This window comes from Geotrypetes seraphini, chromosome 2 (genome assembly GCF_902459505.1).
Source record: "Geotrypetes seraphini chromosome 2, aGeoSer1.1, whole genome shotgun sequence".
Classification (NCBI taxonomy): Eukaryota; Metazoa; Chordata; class Amphibia; order Gymnophiona; family Dermophiidae; genus Geotrypetes; species Geotrypetes seraphini.
Window position 1 is genome coordinate 70,247,904 of NC_047085.1, and position 26,027 is coordinate 70,273,930.

The 26,027-nt window shown below is 41.8% G+C and overlaps 1 protein-coding gene across 2 annotated transcripts in view; it reads right to left on the reverse strand.

Moving 5' to 3' along the window:
- The window catches only part of POP1 (POP1 homolog, ribonuclease P/MRP subunit), a 126,735-nt gene that overhangs the window by 12,598 nt on the left and 88,110 nt on the right, over positions 1–26,027 (reverse strand). For both annotated transcript variants that reach the window (XM_033934545.1, XM_033934546.1), the window contains 2 exons: positions 11,352–11,464; positions 4,542–4,733 (listed from right to left, as the gene is read on the reverse strand). In XM_033934545.1, the coding sequence (XP_033790436.1) occupies positions 4,542–4,733; positions 11,352–11,464 (305 nt within the window). The remainder of the gene's footprint in view (positions 1–4,541; positions 4,734–11,351; positions 11,465–26,027) is intronic.

Below are 26,027 nucleotides of genomic sequence, written 5' to 3' on the forward strand. Positions count from 1 at the left end.
TATTGTTGAAGCTTAAAACTTTGGTTTCCAACTACTGGAGTTGCAGTCGAAGCTCACTCTAGCCTATTCAAACCATCACATCATGTGTGGGATACAGATACGGGAAGGCCGACAGTTGCTCAAAAAAGCATGGTTTAGGACAAAGTATCTTTATAAGATATCATCATAAAAGGGACGACAGAGCATCCATGATAGTGAGATTGCAATACAGGCCACAGTAGACCAGGTTTCCTTAAATTCAGAGCAGTCTGATTGTAAAGATTGCAAATTATCTATGCCAACTGCGGAATAAATTGTAAATAGATATGACAAAACACAGGAGAGGGAATAGCTCCTGCCCTCACTAGTCAACAATGATATGGTGGACCCAGGAGCGGAGATCTTTCTGCACTGGAATTTTTAGCTGAAACCAAACAAGGCTGAACATAAATTCTGGGTAAGTTTTGGCACTGAAGCCAAACCCAAAATTTAATAGGCCTCTAGCCACATACATAAAAACACTCAATTTTGAAAGGCTTCTATTATACTTTCACTTGATTAGAAGAGCAATTAGAAACCTTCTGAAATTGCAGGGTATTTTCAATTACCTCAAAACTATAGAGTAGAGAACAAAAACTAGAGCATACTCTATATAATACTGGAACTACTCTGCCCCAATGATAAACTTGCCTAAAAATGGAGAAAAGGGAACTCGGTCTCAAATCTAGTGAGAGTTTAAAAGCTCAAAATCTCTCTTGAGCTTATCATCATAGGTCCTAAAAACTCCACTAACAAGCAGTAAAATGGTGCAATAATTCAGAGTCCAAAACAGTAATTTTAGTGCTCATATGCACATAGACAAGTCACATTATTATGACCACTGCCTACCTCTGATGTCAGGGATGCACAGCCATTGGACGAATGCACATGTTGCATGCAGACTTCATGGGTATATAAGGTGGGATGTCAGCAAATTGCCAATATAGCAACTATGGCCGTCATAGGGAAAAAAGCACGATATATCAGACGTTGAAAAAGGCATGATCATCGGCTACCCAGCCAAGGGCAACAGCACTTCAGAAACGGTGGAGTTTGTCAACTGTTCATGGGCTGCTGTGGTTAAAGTGCACCATGAGTGGACAAATGAAACATTTTTGATGACCCAATGTGGTAACTTTAGGGCAGCACCATTAATGCGAGAGGTGAACGTTGGATGGGCAGGTTGGTGCAGGCTTATCAGCATGCTACCGTGGACCACCTTTACCGTCCAAACAACCAGGGGACTTCCAGATGTGTGTCCAAAATGATTGTGCAGTGAACCCTGTTGCAAATAGGGATACGGATCATTGGTGTGTCAGGCGTGAAACTGCTGATAACACCCCACAACCATTGTTGGCAGCGTTATGGTCTGAAGAATGTTTTCTTGGTATGGTTTGGGCCTTAATACCTCTGGAAGGCACTTTCAGCTGATATGGGTGTCTCTCCATCCTTGCCATTCGAGTACACCTGAATATGTTGAAGGCCTTCCCCATAGACATTGAGATCTTTCAATGGGACAATGCGACATCATATCACCAGAATTGTTTCAAAGTGGTTCACAGAGCATGAGCAAGACTTTCAGCTACTTCTCTGGCCTCTGACTTTCCAAGACCTTATCCCAATCGAGCACATTTGGGACCATGCAGCTGTCAGATGCACTGCAGTCTGTATGGCTCCAGATACCTCTAGCAACCATCCAGCATCTTATTAAGTCGCTGCCATCTGAGCTGACAGAGGCAGTTATTCTGGATATTAGCAGGTGGTCATAATAATGTGACTAAACCATGTATTTCTTACTCATTATTTAACAAGATAGCAGCACAATTTTCAAAAAGCATTTCATTTCCTCTCTCAATAATTGTCCATTTGCACTTATCTTATATCAGATTGTGTGGAGCTTGTATTCGAAATAGTAAAACTCCCACACTGCAGAGTCAACCATGAAATTGCTGCAGAAATGTCCAGAGCCACTCACACTGCAAAATGACGACACATCAATCACGGGCCCTACAAGAATGCCTCATTTTGCTCAGCAGCTCTAGGTCTGGTGCGGTCCTGACTCAAGCAGAACAAAAGGAGCTGGCAGCACTGCTCTGCTGCCAGCTCCTGAAGGTCACACAACAGCGGGCTTGCAGAGTCCAAAACAGTAATTTTAGTGCTCATATGCACATAGACAAGTCACGTTATTATGACCACTGCCTACCTATGATGTCAGGGACATCACATGTCTGGTGTCTGTGTAACCTTCCCCCCCCAACAGCCTACCGCAGCTTACCAGTGCATGGGGACCTAGTTGGACAACTAAACCTGAACTTCCCTGCTGCCTATTTGGACCGGTGTGATCCTCTTTTTTCCCCAATAACTTTATTCCTCTAGAAGTACAAGGGAATAAACTTAAAAAGCACTGCACACCCTTTAGTAAACAGGCTCTTAAAATCCATAGGATGCCACCAGCCTCCATGCTATTTTTGCTGCTCAACTCCTGCAATTTACCAGAGTCAATCTTGTAGAAAGCTAGAAAGGAACAACTGCTTGTTACTGCACTCTTCTCCGAGTACTACATATATTTATATTTACAATAATTAAACGCATTGAGAAAAACATGGAAGCTATCAAAAAAAGTGATCAGCAGCTTTAGCATGGTTTGCTTTTCCCGAAGTGCCCAAAATCCTCATCACCCACAGTAGCTTTTGACAGTGTCCCACACCGCAGGCTGCTAAGCAAGATGGAATCGATGGGGTTAGGAGAGACACTAACTGCATGGGTCAATGATTGGCTGAGTGGCAGACTTCAGAGGGTGGTGGTTAATGGTACCCTCTCTAAAACATCGGAGGTGACCAGTGGAGTGCCGCAGGGCTCGGTCCTGGGTCCACTCCTTTTCAACATATTCATAGGGGATCTGACTCAAGGGCTTCAAGGTAAAATAACACTATTCGCCGATGACGCCAAACTATGTAATATAGTAAGTGAATGCAGTTTACAGAATTATATGGCGCAGGACCTGCTTACATTGGAAAGTTGGTCCTCAACCTGGCAGCTAGGCTTCAATGGTAAGAAATGTAAGGTCATGCACCTCGGAAGCGGAAATCCATGCAGGACGTACTTCTTGAACGGAGAAACTTTAACTAGGACTTCAGCAGAACGAGATTTAGGAGTAATCATCAGTGCAGACATGAAAACTGCCAATCAAGTGGAGAAGGCTTCATCTAAGGTAAGGCAGATATTGGGTTGTATCAATAGAAGTTTCGTCAGCCGAAAGCCTGAAGTCATAATGCCGTTGTACAGGGCCATGGTGAGACCTCATCTGGAGTACTGTGTGCAATTCTGGAGGCCACATTACAGTAAAGATGTGCGCAGAATTGAATCGGTTCAACGGACGGCCACCAGGATGATCTCGGGGCTCAAGGGTCTCTCGTACGAAGAGAGACTGAACAAATTGCAGCTCTACACTCTTGAGGAACGTAGGAAGAGGGGAGACATGATCGAAACATTTAAGTACCTCACGGGACGTGTCGAAGTGGAAGATGATATTTTCTTTCTCAAGGGACCCTCGGCCACAAGAGGGCACCTGCTCAAACTCAGGGGCGGAAAATTTCATGGCGACACCAGAAAGTATTTCTTCACAGAGAGAGTGGTTGATCATTGGAACAAGCTTCCAGTGCAGGTGATCGAGGCAGACAGCGTGCCAGACTTTAAGAATAAATGGGATACCCATGTGGGATCCCTACGAGGGTCAAGATAAGGAAATTGGGTCATTAGGGCATAGACAGGGGGTGGGTAAGCAGAGTGGGCAGACTTGATGGGCTGTAGCCCTTTTCTGCCGTCATCTTCTATGTTTCTATGTTCTACCTCTGTTTTTATTATTTCATCTGTACACTATTACAACAGTTCTTAAATGTTTAGCTATGTTGCTGAACTATAGTGATGTTGGCAAAGCAGCAGAAAAAGTTAAGCATAAGGACTTTAATGGAACATTTAGGAAAAGATATGAAAATATTAAAAATGCTCAAGGAGAGGTAACATTAAAGAATAACTCCATGTTCAAAATTCAAGGTGAAATATTTTTCAGCTAGGGAAGTATGCCCATCCCCTGGAGACTAGGCTAGATGGTCTGGTCTGGTCTGACAGCTCACGTTTTGTTTGGTTCTAGATTTAGCAACATAAGAATAACAATCAAGGTCAGAACAATAGTCTATTTCTTGTTCAGTTCTGGCTGTTGAGGTATTAATTCTCAAGTCTAATGAGGTAATGTTATTAATAGAACTCACCTTCAGAAAAGTATCCAAACCTTTTAAAAATCTAACTATACTACTAGCTTTGGCCAGATCTCTGGCAACAAAAGTCACAGCTTAAGTGTGCATTCACTGAAAAAAAATAAATAAATCTGACATCACTGTTCTGTAGCAGGCACAAAAGACACAAAGATAGTAATCAACTTGAAATTTTAGCACAGAGATCTTACTTAACACTAATATGATGAAATATAGACTTCACTTATGTGACAAAACAAAAGCATCACTTACAAAAGGAATCCAGAAAGCCATACCCCAACCCTTTGGGAAACAGATATCCCAGCCGCTTCCCCATCCTGGGCGTTCTTCTCCGGTTACTTTCCCTGGCTGCTGAATTAAAAGCACAGGAATTTTTGATTCATGTGTTCCAAGATCCAGCCGTGAACCAGGCACCAAAAGCTCACTTCTCATACGATTTATTTCCTGGTGGAAGTGACAAGATACACTAAATTAATCATTCACTATATATTGCTGGAGGTTTCTTCTCAGTACAATATTAAAGCCATACAACAGAGGTCTTTTCCTAGAATGAGACTTGATGCAGTCATTGCACATTTTCTTAGATGCAGCAACAATGGGAAGGGAAAGGGGGTGGAATTTTAAACACAGGCAGTCCCCGGGTTAAGAACGAGTTATGTTTTTAAAGCTGTTCTTAAGTCGGATTTGTATACAACTTAGAACTTGTAGATTTTAAGATTCTTGCTGCTTACCTCTGATCACAGCTGATAAAAGGGACAACTGTCCCCACCAGTTCCCTCTAGGGTACAGCATGCACAAGCACACACCGCTCTTAATGTGGCCATGCACCATTCCTGAATATGCTGCAGGAGAAGTGTAGGCGTCTATGCCACTGGAAATACTGCTTGGTGAAATCAAATGAAGCCGCGACCACATTCTTAAGTACGAATCATACTTAAGTCTAACTCAGGGACTGCCTGTACTGCCTTTCTGTGTATAGACAGGTACTTATTTTGTACCCAGAGCAATGGAGGGTTAAGAAACTTGCCCAGAGTCACAAGGAATGATCATTTCCTCAGATTTTCAGGTCATTGCACGCCTCCATTCCAAAGGCTTTTACTGCAGCCATGAAGAGTACCTGTTGGCTCCCTGCACAATTCTACCTGCCACTAGAACAGGGGTGGGCAACTCCAGTCCTCGAGAGCCGGAATCCAGTCGGGTTTTCAGGATTTCTCCTATGAATATGCAAAAGATCTATTTGCATTCACTGCTTTCAATGCATATTCATTGGGGAAATCCTGAAAACACGGCCCTCGAGGACTGGAGCTGCCCACCCCTGTAATAGAACCTTGCCTTCAGCTGTTGTCTGACTGTCCAATCAAAGCCACTTTTCTGGTTTCACATGGATTTGAGCCTGAGCCATGCAGTAAAGCAGGGGTGTCAAAGTCCCTCCTCGAGGGCCGCAATCAGTCGGGTTTTCAGGATTTACTCAATGAATATGCATGATATCTATTTGCATGCATTGCTTTCATTGTATGCTAATAGATCTCATGTTTCCTTTGGTTTTCCTTCTAAATATCATACCATAGTTTCTTTTACACAACAAATTCCAACTGGGATTCAGTGCGGTTTACAATAAGATTGGTGAGATTTACAATAGGATGTAGTGGATTCCTGACAAGAGTCTTAATGAGGGAATGAACACCAGTTAAGGTAATATAGGCAGGTTAGAACTGTAGTTATGTGTTTGAAAGGTGAGTCTTTAGTGTCTTCCTGAAGATATAGTTATGATTGTATTTGTTGTAGATGAAGCGGGAGGTTGTTCCAAGTCTTGGGTCCTTGGTACTTGAATGTGGATTAATGTAGTTTCTTACGGATGACCTGTGCAGGATGGCATTAGTTTGAAATGTTATTGTAGTCTGGCAGTGAGAAAAGAGTGTGGAGTTGTTGCCATAAATGGCCTTATAGACTATGCAAGCTATCTTGTACTGTATCCTCTTTCGTATTGGGAGTCAGTGTAGATTTTTCAAGAGAGGGGAGATGCTGTCGAATTTGCTTTGTCAGAAAATTAGTCTGGCTGCTGTGTTTTGGAGGAGTTGCAGTTTTTTGTAGTCTTTTTCTACAATACCACTGTATAAGGAGTTGCAGTAGTCCAGATAGGGGAGGACAACTGTTTGTGTAATTGTTCTGAAGTTTGGTTGGCTTAGAGATAATCTGATTGCTCTTAGTTGTCAGAGGCGTAAGAAGAATTTTTTTGGCTAGAGCATTGATTTGATGTAGGTAAGATATGAGTTTAGGAACACCCCTAGTACTTTTGAACATCTCTCTATTTTGAGCTTTTCCAATTGGCAGTACCAGGTCAATGTGAGGTAATATGTTGAAGTTTCCAAACAATAAAATTTTGGTTTTCAATTTGTTGAGTCTGAGAAAGTTCAACATGGTCCATGTACTGAGATTGTTTAGTTTCTCTATGTGTGTTGTGGTGCCAGTGAAGGTGTCTTTAGCTGGGCACAGTAGGAAGATGTCATCTGTATATGAGCACAAATGGACATAAGGGTTTGAGTTTCTTGTCTAGGGTGCTGAGGTATATGTTGAACAGAGCAGGTGACAGGGGAGTGCTTTGAGGAACTCTGCAAGTGGCCTTCCATGTCGGAGATATGTCATCATCTTTTCTCACTTCATAGGTTCTGGTAGAGAGGAAGCCTGTAAACCACTTCATAACAGCACCTTGTATGCCTAGCTCGTCGAGTCTGAACATTAAGAGTGAATAGTCTACTACTGCATCGAATGCTGTAGAGATGTTGAATTGTAGGAGGACTGTTTGTGTACTCTTGCTGAGGTATGAATTGGCCTTTGACATTAGTTCCAGTAGCAGGGACTCAGTGCTATGCATGGGTCTAAATCCATGTTGTGTATTATGTAGCACTTCAACATTGTATAGATGATCTGTCAGTTGGGAGTTGACACAGAATTCGATTAATTTTGACAGCCATGGGATTCCCACCACTGGTCTAAAGTGTTCAGGTTCGGGTGTATCTTTTCCTGCTGTTTTAGGGATAGGGCAATAGAGGATAGGGATTTTGGATATTGACCTTGCTCTAGGCTTAGGTTGATGAGATTGGTTAGCCATTGCTTGAAGGCATCGGGTGCATATGCTAGCAGATGGGATGGGCAGATGCCTAGGCAGCATAGTTTCTTTGATAGCCTGTTCAGTAGGTCTGAGATGGTGCTTGTGTTGATAGGGCTGAATTTATCCCAGCCTGTGTCGGCTGGAATGCCAGTTACATCATCTGCCATGGCATGGTCTAGTTCAATGCAATGTTCCAAAGTGTGGTTAAAGGAGTCTCTGGACAATTTTAATTTTGTCTTGTAAATAAGTAGCAAAGCATTTGGCATCCGGTTGTTTTGTGCTAGGACTCAATACAATGAGGTTGTCAACTCCTTGGTAGAGATGAGAGGTAAAGATCTTGGAGGAGTTCTCTGACTGGTTAATTAGTTTTTCATAGGGAAGTTTTTTGGCTTCCCTTATCTCTGTTTTGTATTGATTTACTTTCCTCCACCAGAGGGTGTGGTTTTCCTGAGTCTGGGACTTTCTTCAAGTGTGTCCTAGCTTTCTCACCTCAGTTCTTAGTGTTAGCAGTGATGTCGAGATCCATGGGTTGGTTTCTTTTTGTTTGTTTGTTTGATAGGTCTTTCCGGTGTGAGGTCGTCAAGGACAGATGAGACTAGACCCTGCTATGCCACTATATCTGTCTATATCTGTGTCAATGGTAGCTAGGTGGGCTGAAGTCTGTTCCCAGAATGTCTCAGGTGGTATTTTACCGCACCGTACTTGCAGTGATTTGATGCTTGGTTTGGTTTTGAAGGCTGCAGGAAGGTTTAGTTAAAAGGAGAGCAAGTAGTGGTTGGACCAGTTTGTTGGCTCTCATTTAGCTAGATTAATCAGGGGGTGAGCTGGGTCATCCGAGCTGAATGCTATGAAGTTGAGGCAGTGCCCGCCTGTGTGGGTCTTATCATGAGGGAAGGTTGATAGGTTCAGCTGGAGTAGCATGTCAAGGAAGGAGCGGGCTCTGGGGGTCTGCAAGATCTTCCAAGTGGAGGTTTATGACTCCAAGTAGCACCATGTTTGGGAATGAGGTTGAGGTGTGGGAGATTAGATTGTACAAGTTTTCTTCTGCTGAGGACCAGTTACCTGGTGGTCTGCAGATCAAAAGTAATCCATAGTAAACCACAAGAGTGGAAAAGACTTAGGATTAACATAGTAACATATACATATGTTACTATGTATATGTTACTATGTTAATCCTAAGTCTTTTCCACTCTTGTGGTTTGGGATGCTGCAGAGCACGTATTCTAGGGATTGGTCAGTTCTGCTGTTGAAAAGACTAAGGGAGAGGGGGGTTATATAGAAAGAGAAGTCTGTAAGGTTAACCCCCCCCCCCAATGTAAGGTTTTGGAGGGGTAATGTTGAAGCGGCCTTACAATCCGCCAGGTCCTGTGTTCAATACCCTCGAAGATTCAGTAGGCAGTAAAATTACTGACAAAGACAGCTAAGAGTGCTTGCATAAAGAATATATATATTGTGCAGAAATTAGCTTAATATTACAGAAAAGCAAGATTTATAAAAGATACATCAAGCATTATAATTAATGAGAGAGAAAAGACAGTTTACCTGCCTTACAGAATCCAGAGAAAGAGAAAGAAGGGAGGGGGTGTTGCAGAGAGGGGGCTTTTATAGGTTGGAGTTTTAAACTATTGTATGTCCCAGTATCTTTCTGTTTATAATTTGTAAACTGTTTGAAACAATGGTGAGTGGGGTGTGAGAGACTCTAGAAGAAAAGAAGGAGAATTTCCAGTATCACAATGGTTTCTGATTAACCTAACTATCTGTGTTAGACCATGCACCTGGGCTTACTGTATATCTTGAGAACAGACATTAACACATCTTAGCACATCTTAGCTGTACCAAGGTCTTTTGTTACCTTTAAGCACTGATGTAATTTAGACTGTCTGGGGTAATCTGAGGCTGTTTGAACTGACATATCCTAAGGTCAGATATGAATGATATGATCGCCCATAGGCCTTTACTGACATTGGTAAGGCTAGCAAGTTAAGGATGGGCTGACACTCCATACCTTTTTTATTTTTATTATTCTGGAATGAAAGCAAGCTTGCGGTACCCTTCTATATGACATGCACTTCTGCAACTGTTTTGTAAACAGTTTGCCCTTTGCAGATGCCTCTCTTACCTCCAACATTATATCAGCATGTCCCCTTGTCCTGCAGAATCTCCAAGCTATGAAGATATAGTTCCCATTACGATTTCAGACCTCTGTCTTAGGTTGTACAGTCATCTGGGCAGGGAAACCCAATATGCTATATCTTACCCGTCTTTGAGTGAATGAACAGTTCATAAGGGATGCAAGAAGCTTTCTCAGGAGGTTCAGGCTTAAAAGGTACCAAGATGCCATGAGTATGAGAGTATGGGATATGAGATCATATATTATGTCTGACCCTGGTATGCAATGCAATAGGCCAGCAAGTTAAGGCTGGGCTGACAAAGCCCTCCTCTTTTTCACAATCTGGGGAAGTAGATAAGCTTGTAGTCTGGTAGACAGATATCCTTTAGGAGGGGGGAGTCTGCATTGGGGATCTAGATTTTCAGAAAGCTTTTGACAAAGTTCCTCATGAGAGGTTCCTGAGAAAATTAGAGTGTCATGGGATAGGTGGCAAAGTTCATTTGTGGATTAGGAATTGGTTATCTGATAGAAAACAGATGGTAGGGTTAAATGGTCATTTTTCTCAATAGAGCAGAGTAAACAGTTAAACGCATGCAGATTGTGAAAAAATTGCAGGCAGACCATAGGAAATTTAATGTGGACAAATGCAAAGTGATGCACATTGGGAAGAATAACCCAAATCACAGTTACCGGATGCTAAGGTCCACCTTGGGGGTTAGCTCCTAAGAAAAGGATCTGGGTGTCATTGTAGACAATATGATGAAACCTTTCACCCAGTGTGCGGCAGCAGCCAAAAGAGTAAACAGGATGCTAGGAATGAAAAAAGGGACATTTAGCATGACTAAGAATGTTAAAATGCCTCTGCATCACTCCAGGGTGCAACCTGGAGTATTGTGTTCAATTTTGGTCTCCTTATCTCAAGAAAGATATGGTAGCACTAGAAAAGATTCAAAGAAGAGCAACCAAGATGATAAAGGGGATGTAACTCCTTTCAAATGTGGAAAGACTAAAAAGGTTAGGGCTCTTCAGCTTAGAAAAGAATCAACTGAGGGGAGATATGATTGAAGACTACAAAAGTCTGAGTGGAGTAGAATGGGTACAAGTGGATCGATTTTTCACTCTGTCAAAAATTGCAAAGAATAGGGGACACTCAAAGTTACAGGGAAATACTTTTAAAACCAATAGGAGGAAATATGTTTTCACTCGGAGAATAGTTGAGCTCTGGAATGCATTGCCAGAGGTTGTGGTAAGAGCGGATAGCATATCTGGTTTTAACAATGGTTTGGACAATTTCCTAGAGGAGAAGTCCATAGTTTGTTATTGAGAAAGACATGGGGGAAGCCACTACTTGCCCTGGATTAGTAGCATGGAATGTTGCTACTCTTTGGGTTTTAGCCAGGTACTAGTGACCTGAATTGGCCACCGCGAGTATGGGCTACTGGGCTTGATGAACCTTTGGTCTGACCCAGTAAGACTATTCTTATGCTCTTAAGATTCTTTGATACATACCAATCCAGGCTGTTGACCGATCATGAGAACTCTCAGGACATGTGTCTTATTACTTACTTTTCTGGCATTGAGATAAAGACACGTGATCGGAGTAGTGTTCTTTTTGGTAGTGATGTGTGTTATTTGGTTAGAATGTTTTATGGTTATGTTATTGTATTCTCGCCGCCTGGTGGTCTTATGGATAGGTTTGGAATTGTGTCATTGCAAATGAGAGACATGAGCACATGTATTCATTTAATTAGTCAATGAAACAGTATCATGCAAAGATATTTTAAGAGTGTGGGAAGGAAAACTATGCAAAATTAATCTTGTTCTTTGTCATCCTTGGCTTTACCTGCTCAGATATTTTATTGTCAGTCACACTGTTTCGGACCGTCTGAGTCCAAATGGAGCTCCAAGCACATTCCGCAGGCACTCCTTCTAGAGTTAATCGTTTAACCTCTTCATCTAAAAGAGAAATAAGCTCTTTGCATCATCTAGACATAGTGATTGGTAAAAATATACCAGATTATGCAACAGTTGAAGCACTGGAAGCAAGTCAAATGTTGCTCTAGCAAAATATTAGCAAAACAATAAAAGTTTTCTTCATCCATGTGAAAGTGGTACCTAAAGGAAACATCTTAATTCTGGTGTGGGAAGACACCAAGGTCCCCCAATTCTACTGTTTTGCATCTGTATTCAAGCCCTAGTGTATAGACAGAAGATACAAATAAAACTTGAAATGAAGCCAAGTTAGCAGGAACAAAATCTGAATTTACCTTGTAACTAGATCACAGAGCAATCAAAAAAATCTAGTACAGGCAAAGCAGGGAATAATAAGGCAAAAAAAATGCATTTTTATATAGTTACATATGGCCTGAAGCATTGTTTTGCTATTATAAAATCTGCATTTAATAAAAGAGTTTTGAGTTGTCTATCGGGTTTTCTTTTTAAACAGTTTGAAGCTCCATGAAAGAAATAACAAATGTCACTGGAGTACTTTATAAGATTAAACTTAACGTACATGAACAGGTTGGATTTCTACTAGTACATAATATTCAACAGTTCAAAATTCTGTTTTATAAAATGTGTTTTATTGTCTCTTTCATTTCAATTAAATGATGGGATTTATAGGAAGGAAAGGCAAAGCAGAACTGTTTTACTCCAGAGCTAAGCATTAAACAAAAGTATTATAAATTCAGATGCGGCCCTCATGCAACAGCAGCTCCAGATCTATCGGAAAAGTTTGAGCATTAAAGATTCTGGTGCATTGCATGGAATGTTCATTTTAATACTAATGAGCTTTTTGTAATACATTTGAATTGGCTTATCGGTAGCTACTATCGTGAATGGAAGAAGTGACACAGAACTCCTTTTTCGCATTACACACTGAATAATGTGCATGCTAGACTGACTATAGCCAGTCTAAATCAGACAGTAAGCTTTGTGCATAAGGGACTAAATTACAGGAAGTCAAATCAATGCATTGAAAAGCTTAGTTTTAGTTTTCTGGGATGGCCCAATGACTTATGCTGGAGACTTGGATTCATTTCCAAAGTTTCACATTTTATTAAAACTTTTTACATTGCTCAATAGTGTATGAAATCTAGGTGGCTTACAATCTAAGAATAGAAAAACATAGACATGATACTAAGCTTGGTTTGTTGCTAGGCAATTGTGACAGGAAAGACATCTCATCACCAGGAACCCTAAGTTCAAGGAAGAAAATCTGGGTTCAAGACTAGGTCTTGATAGGTCCCTGTTAGTATCAGAGTGAGGGGGGTTCAACGCTCTGCCAGCAGGTGGAAGTAGCTAGTCAGGGAAGGCTACAGTAGGAGGTGGAAGAAACATCACATCCCGCAAGTTTGACGTGAATTCACTGAGCTTGAGAGACAGTTGGTCCTTTCTTGTATGGTTTGAAGAGGACCTGCTTTGTATTTTTTTTTTTTTAGTGAAGAAAACTGTTGCTTAAAAGGTCTTAGGAATTTTCTGGGACCTCGGAAACTAATGAAAGTGGGAGCAAACCTTTGGAAGTGAGAAGGGAAATAAAGAGACTCTATTTCGAGTTACTAGAAGTCACTCACCCTGAGGGGAAAGGGCTCTGGAGGATTGTTTTGCCCTTTTATTCTAAGATTGATCTCTTAGTGTTTTTTTAAAGTTTTGACTCCTGCAGGCAATCCTTGAGGGGAGGAATGCTGCTTTCTCACCTAACCTTCAGTAAACCTGGAAGAGTAGATCAGAGGTGAACACAAGGACGAGTGGCCAGAGGGACCAGGCCAGATCACATAAGTGAACCAGAGGGACTTGACCGGATCATAGCAATATACAATAGGAAATGGGAAATTATAATTATTGATACAACGATGGAGAGGAAAGTACATAAGGTAAATGTTCACATCTTCCATAGCTCTATAGTCATTCATACTCAGTCATCAGAAAAGGACAGGAAGTTTAGGAATACATATCTTGGAACAAAAACATTTTTAGAGAGGTCTTAAATTGAGTTAAAGATAAATGTTGTTGTACAGAGAAGTTGTATGACCTGGGAAATTTGGTGTTGTAATGTAATAATAATAATAATAACAACTTTATTTTGTATACCGCCATACCCAGAGAGTTCTAGGCGGTTCACAGCAATTAATTAAGATTACAAACGAAGATAACATTGGAGTTAACAATTTATGGAGTGTACAAGTCATTGAAGTTGACAGGAATATACAAGAGTGTACAATAGGAAGGTAAAATTTTATTTACAGGGAAAAATACCGGTCATAGAAGTTGATTGGTTTGATGGGTACAATAAGAGGGGAAGGTGTAGGTTCACGTGTATTGATGGGAGTTGAAGAAGTGAGAGTGTGTGTTAGGAGTTCTGTCCATGGAATAGGTGAGTTTTGAGTTTTTTTCTGAAGTCAAGGTAGGTGGGGGCGTCGAGTACAATTTGGGCAAGCCATGGGTTTAGTTTGGCTGCCTGGAAGGAGAAGGTTTTGTCAAGGATCCTTTTGAGGTGACATAATTTTAAGGAGGGGAAGGCGAACAGATGAATTCTGCAAGAGTTCTTATTGTTGAGATTTAGTTTAAAGTGGGGGATGAGGTAGCTTGGGGATAGACCAAATACAGTTTTGTAGCAGTTTTGTAGTTGTTGTACAGAGAAGTTATATGACCTGGGAAATTTGGTGTTGTAATGTAATAATAATGATAACTTTATTTTTGTATAACGCAATACCACAAACAGTTCAGAGTGGTTTACAATGTAAGAGACAGTACATATACAGCGAAGATACAATGTAAGGGAATGTACTATGCAGTTGGGAGCAATTTACAATGCAGGGGACTGTACATATTTAGCATAGGTATTAATACAGCGGAAATCAAAGCAGAATTACAGTGCAGAAGTCTGTACATCTACAGCAGCGATATTTATACAGTGAAAATACGGTGCGAGAGACTTAAAGAGTAAGATACAGTGTAAGAGACTGGATAATGCGGTTGTAGCGGTTTACAATGCAAAGATAGTTACCTATATAGCGAGGATAAAGAGTGGTAAATGACAAGTATCAGTTAGGGAGGGTGTCGAGAGGGGAGGGGTAAGAGAGAAGGGTGGAAGTATTGGATTGAGGTGGAGGGGAGAGATCGGGGGGGAGGAGAGGTGGTAGGGTTTGGTTAATTGGAGGGGGGAGGTTCGATAAATTTATCATAGAGGTAAGATTTGAGAGATTTCCTGAAGGATGAGTAAGATGGGGCAGATGAGATGAGGGTGGTCAGGCAATCTGTCCATTTGCCAGCTTGGAATGAGAGAGTTCTATTAAGGAATCTTTTGTAAGTGCATCCCTGTGGGGATGGGTAGGTGAACAGATAGGCATTGCGTTTGCGAGTGGTGCCTGGGAACGCAAAGTGGTGAGAGAGATATATCGGGGACAAGCCAGTTAGGGTTTTGAAGCAGAGGCAGGCGAATTTGAAGATGATTCTCGCTTCTAGTGGCAACCAATGAAGTTTTCTATAGTAAGGGCTGATATGGTCTGACTTTTTGAGGCCATAGATTAGGCGGACGGTGGTGTTTTGAATGAGTCTTAGACGTTTGATGATGTAGGAGCCCAAATATATGATATTACAGTAATCCAGGGTGCTTAAGATTAGGGATTGGACCAGCAGTCTGAAGGAGAGGAAGTCGAAGTAATGTTTAATGGTGCGGAGTTTCCAGAGGGTATAAAAACATTTTTTGACCTGGGCATTGGTGTGGACTTCGAAGGTCAAGCAGCGGTCTAGGATGACTCCAAGGATTTTGATGGTGGGATTAATAGGGTAAGTTAGACCGTTGAGTTGTAGGGTGGTGGTCATTAATTTGTGGTTGGGACTTGCAAGGAAGAGTTTAGTCTTTTCTGGATTTAGTTTCAGTTTGAACCGTGTTGTCCAATGTTCGACCATGGTGGGTACTGATGAGATGTGCTGTTCTGTTTCTTGTGACAATGAGGAGATGGGGATGACAATTGTAATGTCAACTGCATAAATGTAGGATTTCAGTTTTCGGTCTGACAACATGTGTCCCAGTGATGCCATGTAGATATTGAATAGGGAAGGTGATGGGGGGAGCCTTGTGGGACTCCACAGGGGTTGGACCAGGTATGGGAGTAGGCTCCCTCATTGTGTACTTGGTAGGTGCGGTTTTTTAGGAAGCTTGTGAGCCAGGTTAGTACTTGTCCCGAAATGCCTATAGAATCAAGGCAACTAAGCAGAATGTCATGGTCTACCAGGTCAAAGGCACTACTGAAGTCAAACTGGAGTAACAGAGCATTGTTTCCCTGGGAGAATAGTTGGAGGAGGTAGTCGGTTAGTGATGCTATGACGGTTTCCGTGCTGTAGTTAGTGCGGAATCTAGATTGGGAGTCATGAAGGATGTTGAATTTCTCGAGGTGTAACATGAGGTCCTGGTTGACAAGGCCTTCCATAATTTTGAGGAAGAATGATATGTTGGCAATGGGTCTGTAGTTGGTGGCTGTGGAGAGTGGTTCTTTGGGGTTTTTGATAGTTGGAAATATGAGGATGTGGCCGAGTTCCAGCGGGAAGTAGCCGGTGGATAGGCAGAGAGTGACCCAGTTGAAGAGCTCCACTTTGAAGGGGGGGGGGAGCTATTTTCATGATAGAGGGTGGGCAATTATCTAGTAGGCAGTTGGATTTGGAGTATAGCTCTAGAAATAGGTTCCAGTCTGGGTTTTCAAAGCGATTCCAAGTCATGTCGGCGGTAGTACCTTCATTGTTTGGGGGAGGCAGATGGGTTATTGGGCTGGTGTTTGTTGTGGCAAGAGAGGTTTTTAAGTTAAGAATTTTATTGATGAAGTAGTTGGCTAGGTTTATTGGGGAGGGTGGAAGATCTGTGGGGGAGCTTTTATATGAGTTGATGTCAAATAAGGAGTTGACTAGTCTGAAGAGTTTATTGCTGTTCAGGGATGGGGTGTTGATTGATTGGGCGTAGTATTTGGAGCATTTCTCTTTGATCATTCTTTTGTATTCAATAACTTTTTTTCACCAGGAGTGTCTGTGCCGGATTTGCACCAAGTTCTTTCTAGCTAGTGTCTACAAAGAATCCAAGTAGCCATGTAGTTTGCGCCTGAGAAATTGGTATGTTATCAAGAAAAATAGGGGAAGAAAGATTCCCTTGTTGATTGGTAAAAAAGGAGAGCCTTAGATCTGTTCAGATTCAAACTAAGCCTATTGTCTTAAAGTTAAGTAGTAATGAGTGAGAGTTTATGTTGGTTTTAGGGATTGAGTGGACAATGACAATTAGTAGAAAGGAAGTCAATTCATCAAACAATTGGTAGGATATCAAAATTAGTAGGACAATTGACAGGTTTCCGGGTCAGCTATGGGCAGTGTGCAGGAGCCACTGGAAGGAAGGAAGGATGACAAGGTGGTCTACATGAATATCTTAGAGTTGGCCAAAGGTACACACCCGTGGGAGGGGAGTACAAACTTGGGATAAAGAAGGTATGGATGGAGGGAAGGAGAGGGGTATGTTGGGACAAAGAAGGTATGGAAGGAGGGAAGGGGCATGAGCTTGGGACACAGGAGGAAGGGAGGGACTGCGTAGGAACACTGAAGGGAGGGGGTATGAACTCAGGACAAAGGCTGGAAAGAAGAAGGGAGGGGAGGTGACATGCCCTGTTTTTTGAAATTAAAATAATGGCCTTAGGAGGTAAAGGAAGGACAGAAAGGGATAGAAAAAAAATTATGGACCCTGATGTGGTTCTCAGTCAATATTCAGCTGGGAACCAACATAACTGTTTCTGGTGAGGTTCTCTCTCCTCAAAAAATACCCAAATCCATCTCTCCAAAAGCAAAGGCCCATCCCTGATCCAATCAAACTGCTTCCCCTCCCCCCCAGAGTTTTCTAGCTCCAAACATGTTCCCACCTTATCTTTGAAATTCATGGTGATCAAGGGGTTATCATGGCAGGAATGATCCCCCACTTGCGGTACTAGCAATGTGAAGCTCCCACAAGAGGTTGCAGCAGACATCTCAAATATGAAGCCATGATTGACATCACTCCTGTTCCGAAAACCCCTAGACCATGGATTTCAAAGGTAGGCCCGTGTGTGTGTGTGTGGGGGGGGGGGAAGGAGAAGAGTGCTACAAGGTATGATGCAGCTATGTTGGGAACTAAAAGGCTCTGGAGGAGGGATCAAATCAGGGGGTAGGCCTTTTAATCTTGAAGAGGGAGAAGAAAGGAGGAAGAAAGATTGGATGGGAGTCTTTTGACCTGGGGAGTGAAATGGAGGGTGAAATTTGTTGTGGGGATCTGACAGGAGGGCCAAGTCACACTGGAGGGTCAGGAGGGAGGGGAGACATTGGCAGGCTACCAACTGCTACCTGGAAATTAATGTGGATGCTAGCCAATATTCAGTGCTGACACCAGCATAGCTGTGTATGCAGTTAGGACTGCAATTTATGTGGTACTTTATGTCCAATTAACTATGTGGGCACTCGCCTTAGATATTGCCGGCACCTGCATAACTCCAGGTTCCTCCCCAGCTCTGCCCCTGGAATGTTCCTTTCCTGCTTGGATGCAATATGGCCAATTAGTGCCTCTCCTACCCACTTAAATTGTTTTGAATATTGAGCCTATTGTTCCTGTAACAGAAAAAAAGAAAATAAAACACAACAAAAATTCCCATAAATGACAAGGGAAATGGTAGGCTGCAAATCCCTAAATCCAACTGAGGGGAGGGTTGGTGGATGTTGTATGGAATATACTTGATTAACATGAGATCTGTGAATAACAAAACTCCTCTGATTTGAGGAGTTAGTATATAGTTCTTGGATCTTCCAGAAATATGGGTGGAAAAATTTATTCCCTCTCACCGTCATAAACTTGTTCTCGAATTCTGTAGACCAGTATATTGCAAACCATGTGCCGAGATGCCGGGGATGAGGAGAGGTGCCGGCTGACTGCGGCAAGAAGCAAATCCGATAGGCAGTCAGCCAGCACCTTTCCTCCTCCTCCTCCTCTTCCCTGGTGCTTCTCCATGCTTCTTCCCTTCCAGCACCTCCCACTGGCAGCTCAAGGCCCCATTTAGAGGGCCTTTGCACATGCACGGATGTCGATGTGATGACATCACACATGTGCATGACAACGTCCGCGTACTTCTGGATACCCTCGAGCTGCGGCCACCAGTTTAGTGTGCTGTGACTTTGCAAAGTTTGTGAGACGCTGTTGTAGACAAAGGAAGTGAGGTTGATCTTCAATAAGGATCTTAGATTGCAGATGAAGTTGTTTTGTATCATAGGGTGCAAGAGTTATTGGTGCGAGCCCACTAATGGGTGCATGGTTAGTCCTTTAGCTCCTCCCCAGTTTCTCACCAGCTTACAGGTTTTTAATTGCAAGGCTAGGTTTCAATTTGCAGTGTTAGTTTTTTTAGGAAATTTTAAAATAAATATCAGGCTGAGTATTAAGTAGAAATGTATTTTCAAATTCTTTGCAAGACAGAATTGTGTCAGTCAGTGTCCGTGTCATGTATAATGGGGTCAAATTACCAATTTAGCTGTGGCAAGGATACTGTTGGAATGGCCAAATTAAAGGAAAAGAACTTGGCACCAAAAAATAAACAGGTACAAATGTTCATAGTGAGCAGCAAGAAACTGCCGCGCTGAAAAAAAAAGGAGATGGGGTGTGTGTGTGATAAATATGACATTTGAACACTGGAGTACATTTACGATTTTTGTTCACAACTGGTCAGTTCTGACTATATATCATGTACTGGAACTTCATTTTTACTTACCCCAAAATAGTAGTAAAGTATTTCAGGAGATCAAAAACAGTTCTTAATCGCCTTTATTGCTAGATAGCCAAAGGACAAAAAAACATGCAATTCTGGTAGAAAATCTGTGTGCAATCAAATCTGGTTAATATACATTTATAAACGGAAAAGTGAATGTTTGTATTAGAAAGATCAGATAAAAGTCAGTATTATTGTATGCATGTTGGGCCGATACCAAGCTAAATACTACACATTTCCACCTATTTAAATAACCTAATTATAGATTAAGTAGTTCCATTAGCTAGGGTCATCTTCCCTAGGAGAAAAGAAATTTTATACCATAGCACAGATGGGAGTTATCACAACCTAACAGAGGCTCATATTTGAATAAAAACATTCTTTTAGATTATGCATTCGTAATAGTTGGTTTCTTTTTTCTGGAATACATAGTTATCTCTATGGTTCTAATTCTTTAGGTTTTGGTGTTTTTTGTTTTTTATAGTTTAATATATATTGCATATTATTTAAAACACTACATGGAGACAGCCCATCATACCTGAACAATCGCCTCATCCAGGCAACCAGCACCAGACACAGAAAAACGCACTCCCCATTCATACCCCCCCCATCCAAAGAAGTGAAAAGAACAAAACTACATGACGGCCTCCTAGCCACACAAGCTGCAAGACTGGATAACCAAATCTCCAACCTTCTGATGACCACCCCAGACTACAAGACGTTCAGAAAAGAAATAAAAACCACACTTTTCAAGAAATTCCTAAAACAGAAATAACAACACGACCACTGAAAACCCTTAAGATCTTCATATTATCTCTCTAGCTATTCTCTACAATTCATATAAATCTGTCATTCAGTAACACTGTAATTCTTTATTCATTGTAATTCTTTATTCATTGTAATTCTTTATTCATTGTAATTCTGTCCTTAAACTAACCTTTTGTAATCCGCCTTGAACCGCAAGGTAATGGCGGAATAGAAATCCCTAATGTAATGTAATGTAATGTAATGTAATGTAATATTTAATATATTTGACTTTCCTTTGGGTTTAGGACAATTACCAGCTCCAAGATGAAGAGCCCATTTAAGTTTCAAGTTTATTTAGTCTTGATATGTCACTTTAAATGCCAAAGCGGTTTACAGTTGTACAAATTTTTTTAAAAAAATTTTAATATATAAAAAAGAAAAATAAAAGACTGGTTACACAGTCAATACATGCTACAAAAGGAGAATGGGTGGGATACATTGCATAAAAATAAAAGAAAGGGAAATGGGAAAAACGAGAGGGAAACAAGGAATATCTGATGTCTGGCTATTGTCTGAGTCTCTTAAACAATTAATCCTAGGGATACAATTTACAGACAACAAATTCAAGCACAGAGTCCATTGTTCCAAAGGAAGAGAATTTCTAAATAGCAAAAGATGGCTTCTTAAAACAAATACTTCTGGAACCACAAGGTGTGAAGCAATTCCTGATTCAGTTCCAAACAGCATACGACTGTCTGTGCATAGTCAGCTTGAAGCAGCTCCAGGGCCAAGAGAATTTAACAGGATTGACCAAAAAAAAAAAAAATTAAAATGCAATGGTAGGCGAAATGTGTATACTTTGGCTGAAATCCATTTGGACAGAAGGTTAAAGGGGATTTTAGGACAAGTGAACCACACAAGTTTAATGAATTCAAGAACAGAAAGGTATCTGTTTTCTGACATTTGCAGAGAACAGCAACAATAGTCTAAAGAGGAGGAAGGATGTAGAACCCTCAGCAATTGAATAAATTTATAGCAGACACCTGGTTTATACATGCATGAACCACACTAATCAAAATAAAGTAGGAACTAAGTCACAGCACACCTGCAGATCATATACAAATCAGCAAAAATCACATGGAAAAAAAAACCTCAGAAAATTTCACCCCAATTAAACTAATATTCAACATGTCATATAATACAGTCATCGGTCTCAGAAAAAAACCCTCCATATATCAGTAAGGCTAAAATCCATTCTTCATTACTGCATCAGTGTTTCTCAACTCAGTCCTAGAGTACCCCCTTGCCAGTCAGATTTTTAGGATATCCACAATGTATATGCAGAAAAGATCATTGTGTGTATTCTGAAAACCTGACTGGCAAGGGGGTACTCCAGGACCAAGTTGAAAAACACTGCTATAGATGATAGCTCCAAAGGAGAAAGTTCCACAATATTTTCAAAACATCATACAGAGAAACAAAAAGTACTTAGCAATATGCCAGCACAATCCCAGCTGTTCTTCATTATATTCCAACAGGCCAAACCCGACTGAGGTCCTGTTTCGCACACATGCTGTGTCAAGGGTAATGGTTTAAGCAGCCAACAATCAGTAAAGCAACCATCCCCGTAGTAGACTCGCAGGGCCTAGTTAGGAAATTGTCCAAGTCGTATCTTCCCTTAGCCATTTCAGTTCCAAACTGAAGAGCCCTAGCCTTTCCTTAGAAGGAAGTCATCCAATCCCTTCTATTATTTTCAATACTTTTCTATCTTTTTCCAATTCCACCATATATTTTTTGAGAAGCAGTGACCAGAATTGCATGCAATATGGAGGTGCAGTTGTATCATGGATCAATACAAAGGTTTATAATATTCTCAGTTTTGTTTTCCATTCCTTTCCTAGTAATTCTTAACATTCTATATGCTTTCTTAGCTGCTGCTGCACACTAGAGAGTGACATGGTGTCTTTCCTGCAGTAAGCTGTGGCAAACCCATAGGAATGAGGAAAGATTTGGCCCATTTGCTGCAGGTTCAGGAACAAGGCTTTTCACTGCCCTATGGGAACGGAAAAGGACCTTGGTCCCACAGTAAAGGATGACTGCCATGAGTTGCATCTCTCCCCACCTCCTCTCCCGGCAGCCCCCCCTCACAATCGTGGATCTGGCATCACTTAATCCGCCCATTGCCCCAGGTACATTAGATCGAGTGTGAGCCCACAGGGACAGACAGAGAAAAATGCTTGAGTACCTGAATAAATTCATATAAACCATTCTGAGCTCCCTTGGGAGAATGGTATAAATAAATAATCACAGCTACTAAACCAAACACAAGCTCCATAGACCACAGACCTCTTCTCATTACAGCCATGAAGGATCTCCATACACTACTCATACTCTTCTTAGTCCTTACAAACTTCACTGTAGCCAAACCCACACAAACCACCGAAAGAGCCTTTTCCCACGTGGTTCCCTGTCACATATCAAGAAATTATGAAATTCCCGGGCAATTAAACCCATACTACACTGACCACTCCATCCTAACCCACAATCCCATACTCACTATCTCCAGCAACCGTCCCCCCTACAAAAAGAAACCCAGATCTCCTCATACTGTTGCTCACCCAAACCTGAAACAAATCCAAACAGCTCCATACCATGCAAATAAAAGTATAACTACCCCTATACTATGTATATACATCAATGCCAGATCTGTGGTCAACAAACTACTACTACATCTGAATGAACTGATTACATTCAAGGATCTCGGCCTTGCTTTCTTCTCGGAAACCTGGCTCAAGGACAAAACTAGCCTAGAACTGACCCAACTGACCCACCCTGACTACAGTATCATTCAAACCCCCAGGCAAGGAAAACGAGGCGGCTGTTGAAGAACACTGGGCTAAGTCATGGGCCAGATCCTGCACATCTCTACCCAATCTCCACCCCAGACCCCGCCCCCATAATAGTACTAATTGCACCTTGCACGTTCCGTGCCTCATCTGGAAGCCTTCCCTCTGACGTTGCAACGTCAGAGAGAAGGCTTCCGGTTCAGGCACAGGATGCCCATAGGAGCCACTGACTGTGGCTTTGTGCACTGAATCAGTTAGGAAGAGGGAGCTGGCTCGAAAATAACACCACATCGATCGCTCCGTGGACCGGCAGTTGAAGAACACTGTTTTGGGCCTACATGCTGGCCCTGTGGACCGGCAGGAAATTTCTGTGGACCGGTGGTTGAAGAACACTCCTCTACACTACTGCCTTTGCTTGAAGTATATGTCGCCTTGAACCTATTTAGGCAGAGCAACTCAAACTGTAGCCTAGATTCTCTTTTTTCAGCATTTAATTTTAAATCATTTCCCCTTGTTCAATTTATTACCACACTGAGAATTCATTCAGCGTGTTATAAAAATCTGATTATATGCTTATACTAGTACATATCATCCATTCAGAGCATATATTTTTTAATACTCTCTGTAGTTGACCTCATAACCAGCCTTCTTCAATGACCCTCAGAAGTACCACTTAGGGCTCAAAAAAATCTCACTGGATCATATATTTGCATTTTTATAAATAAATACTTAATAAACTACAAAATTATTTATAAGAAACATTAAGAATATTTATTATGTAGTTTGCTACTTAACTTTAATGTGGTCTTCCTTTCAGGGATAGTGGTGCCGACATGTCTCACTCAAAAGTTTTTTCAAGGCCACTGATTCCTTACAGAAGTTCCGTGCCACTCCAATAGACCACAGTAGGGTGAACCAATTCGAATCAATTTGGTTTTTTTGGGGGGAGGAAAAAAAAATATCAAACTTACAGATTCGTTGGCCCCCCTTGCTAGAGACCCGTTCTGGCTTTCCTTCTGCCACCGGAGTCCTTCCATCTTTGCGAAACCGGAAGTTACATCAGAAGCAAGGACTCCGGTGGCAAAGCTAGAACGGGTCTCTTCGTGCAGATCGGTGGCAGCAAGGCTCTCTCCTCCCCGGCAGGAAGTATTTCTCCTCTCCGGCCAGGCAAAAGCAGCAGTAGAGAATGCAATTCACTACCCTGCCGCTACTCCAAGCGTCTTCTCTCCATTCGGCCGTCCAAGCGGAAACAGGAAGTTTTCACTGAGGGCGGGCCACAGTGGAGAGAAGACCGCAAGGAGTGAATCGCTAAATCACTACCGCCAATGGCAACATATTGTAACGTAAAAATAAAGCTAGATGGAGGCAGAGGGGAGGTGAACTTTGGGGAATTGGTGGATTGGAGAAAGAGAGATGGGGAGAAGATGGATGGGAGAGATGAACTTGGTGGAGGGGGGAGATGGACTTGAGGGAGATCATGGAGAGTGGATATGGGGGAGGGATAGAAGAAATAATGGATCTAAAAACAGGAAAGAGAGAGAGATGGTGGACAATGGGATTTAGGGAGGGAAGGAACAGAAAGGGAGAGAAGTTGGACACAAGGGATGGTGTAGAGGGGGGCCATTAGGATACTGGATAGGAGGGTAGTTAGAAAGAGAAAGGGAAAACTGGTGGGGAAGGAGGGAGAGATACTGGATGAAAGGGTAGTTGAAAAAAGGAGATATGGTGGATCTGGGGATGGTGGGGTCCATCGCTGCAGCTACAGGAATAGAGATGAAAAAAAGGAAAGATGCCAGACCTCCGGGGGAGGGAAGGAAAACGGAAGGGGAGGACAGAGATGGAAGATGGATGGTTAGCACGGAGAAAGAAGAAAACGACAAATGGGCACGAGACCCTGCCAAGCGAGTAATCACAAGACTTTTGTTCCAGAGCATGGGACCAAAATAATTTGAATAATGACCAGATAACAAAAGGTAGAAAAAATCATCTTATTTTCTGTTTTGTGATTACAATGTGTCAGATTTGAAATGTGTATCCTGCCAGAGCTGGTATTAGACAATGAACGTGAGCTAGGACCTAACAGAGAGAGGAAAAGTCTTTTTTGTTTATGCCACAGCGCCAGTGTGGGTGGGAGAGGGTAAAGGGGAGAAGTGGGTGAAGAGGATATAAAATAAACCCACTAGGATGTTTGAAAAAAACACCTAATTGGGCAAGAAAATCGAATCGAAAAATCGATTCAATAGGCTGAATCGAAACAAAATTGTTTTTCATGAATCGGGCAGCACTACTGCCCAGTTTCTAACAAATGCTTATATAAATTTCTCCTCCCCCCACCACATTGCCTCATATATAAATTCAGACTCTGGAGTTCTGCTTTCCTCTTTGATTCTGTATATCTTCAAACCAATGTTCTCAAAGGTTGAAGGTATACTTTGGACAGTACCAGACACACAGGGGAATACCTGTGGTCTACTCCACTGAAGAGGCTATGACTAATAAACCACTTTCTATTGTGTTGATTTATGACCTCTCAAAGAGTAAAAAGGCAAATCTTTTAGCTGCAGTACTCAAAATATCAAATCTCTTTGGCTGTCTCAAGAGAGAGTCATAAGACTGATCACGTCAAAACCAAGAGTGATATTAAGAAGGTTCAATATTCCTAACCCTCCATGAACCATCATCAGCCGCATACTGTCCATTAACATAATTAAGACAATTTCAGCACTAAAGATAGAATGAATACTGGTTTGTGCTGGATCTAAGCTATTTATAAGGCCCCCAAAATAAAAAAATATATATCATGTAACAGAATTTATCATCATGTTTACTATAAAATGGTAGCTTAGAAACAGGGTAGTAATTTTCTCTGTGGTATTTAAGGAAGGTTTTTTATGGTGTGGCAAAGCATTTCTGTTTTAAAAGCCCTGTACCTTCCCAGCAGAGAATGAAATATTAACAATAAAGATAAGCCAAAGTAGTACACTAGTACAATCATGTAGATCAGGGGTGCCCCTCCCCGATGTCAATTCTGCCGTCGGAGAGGAAGTCCTGGGCCAGTCAATCGCTGCCTGGCTAGCCCGGAACTTCCTCTCCGACAGCAGAACTGATGTCAGGGAGAGGAATGCTGGTCGGCCCGACGTTTCTGCAGGGAGAGCTTGGGACGGCGGTGGC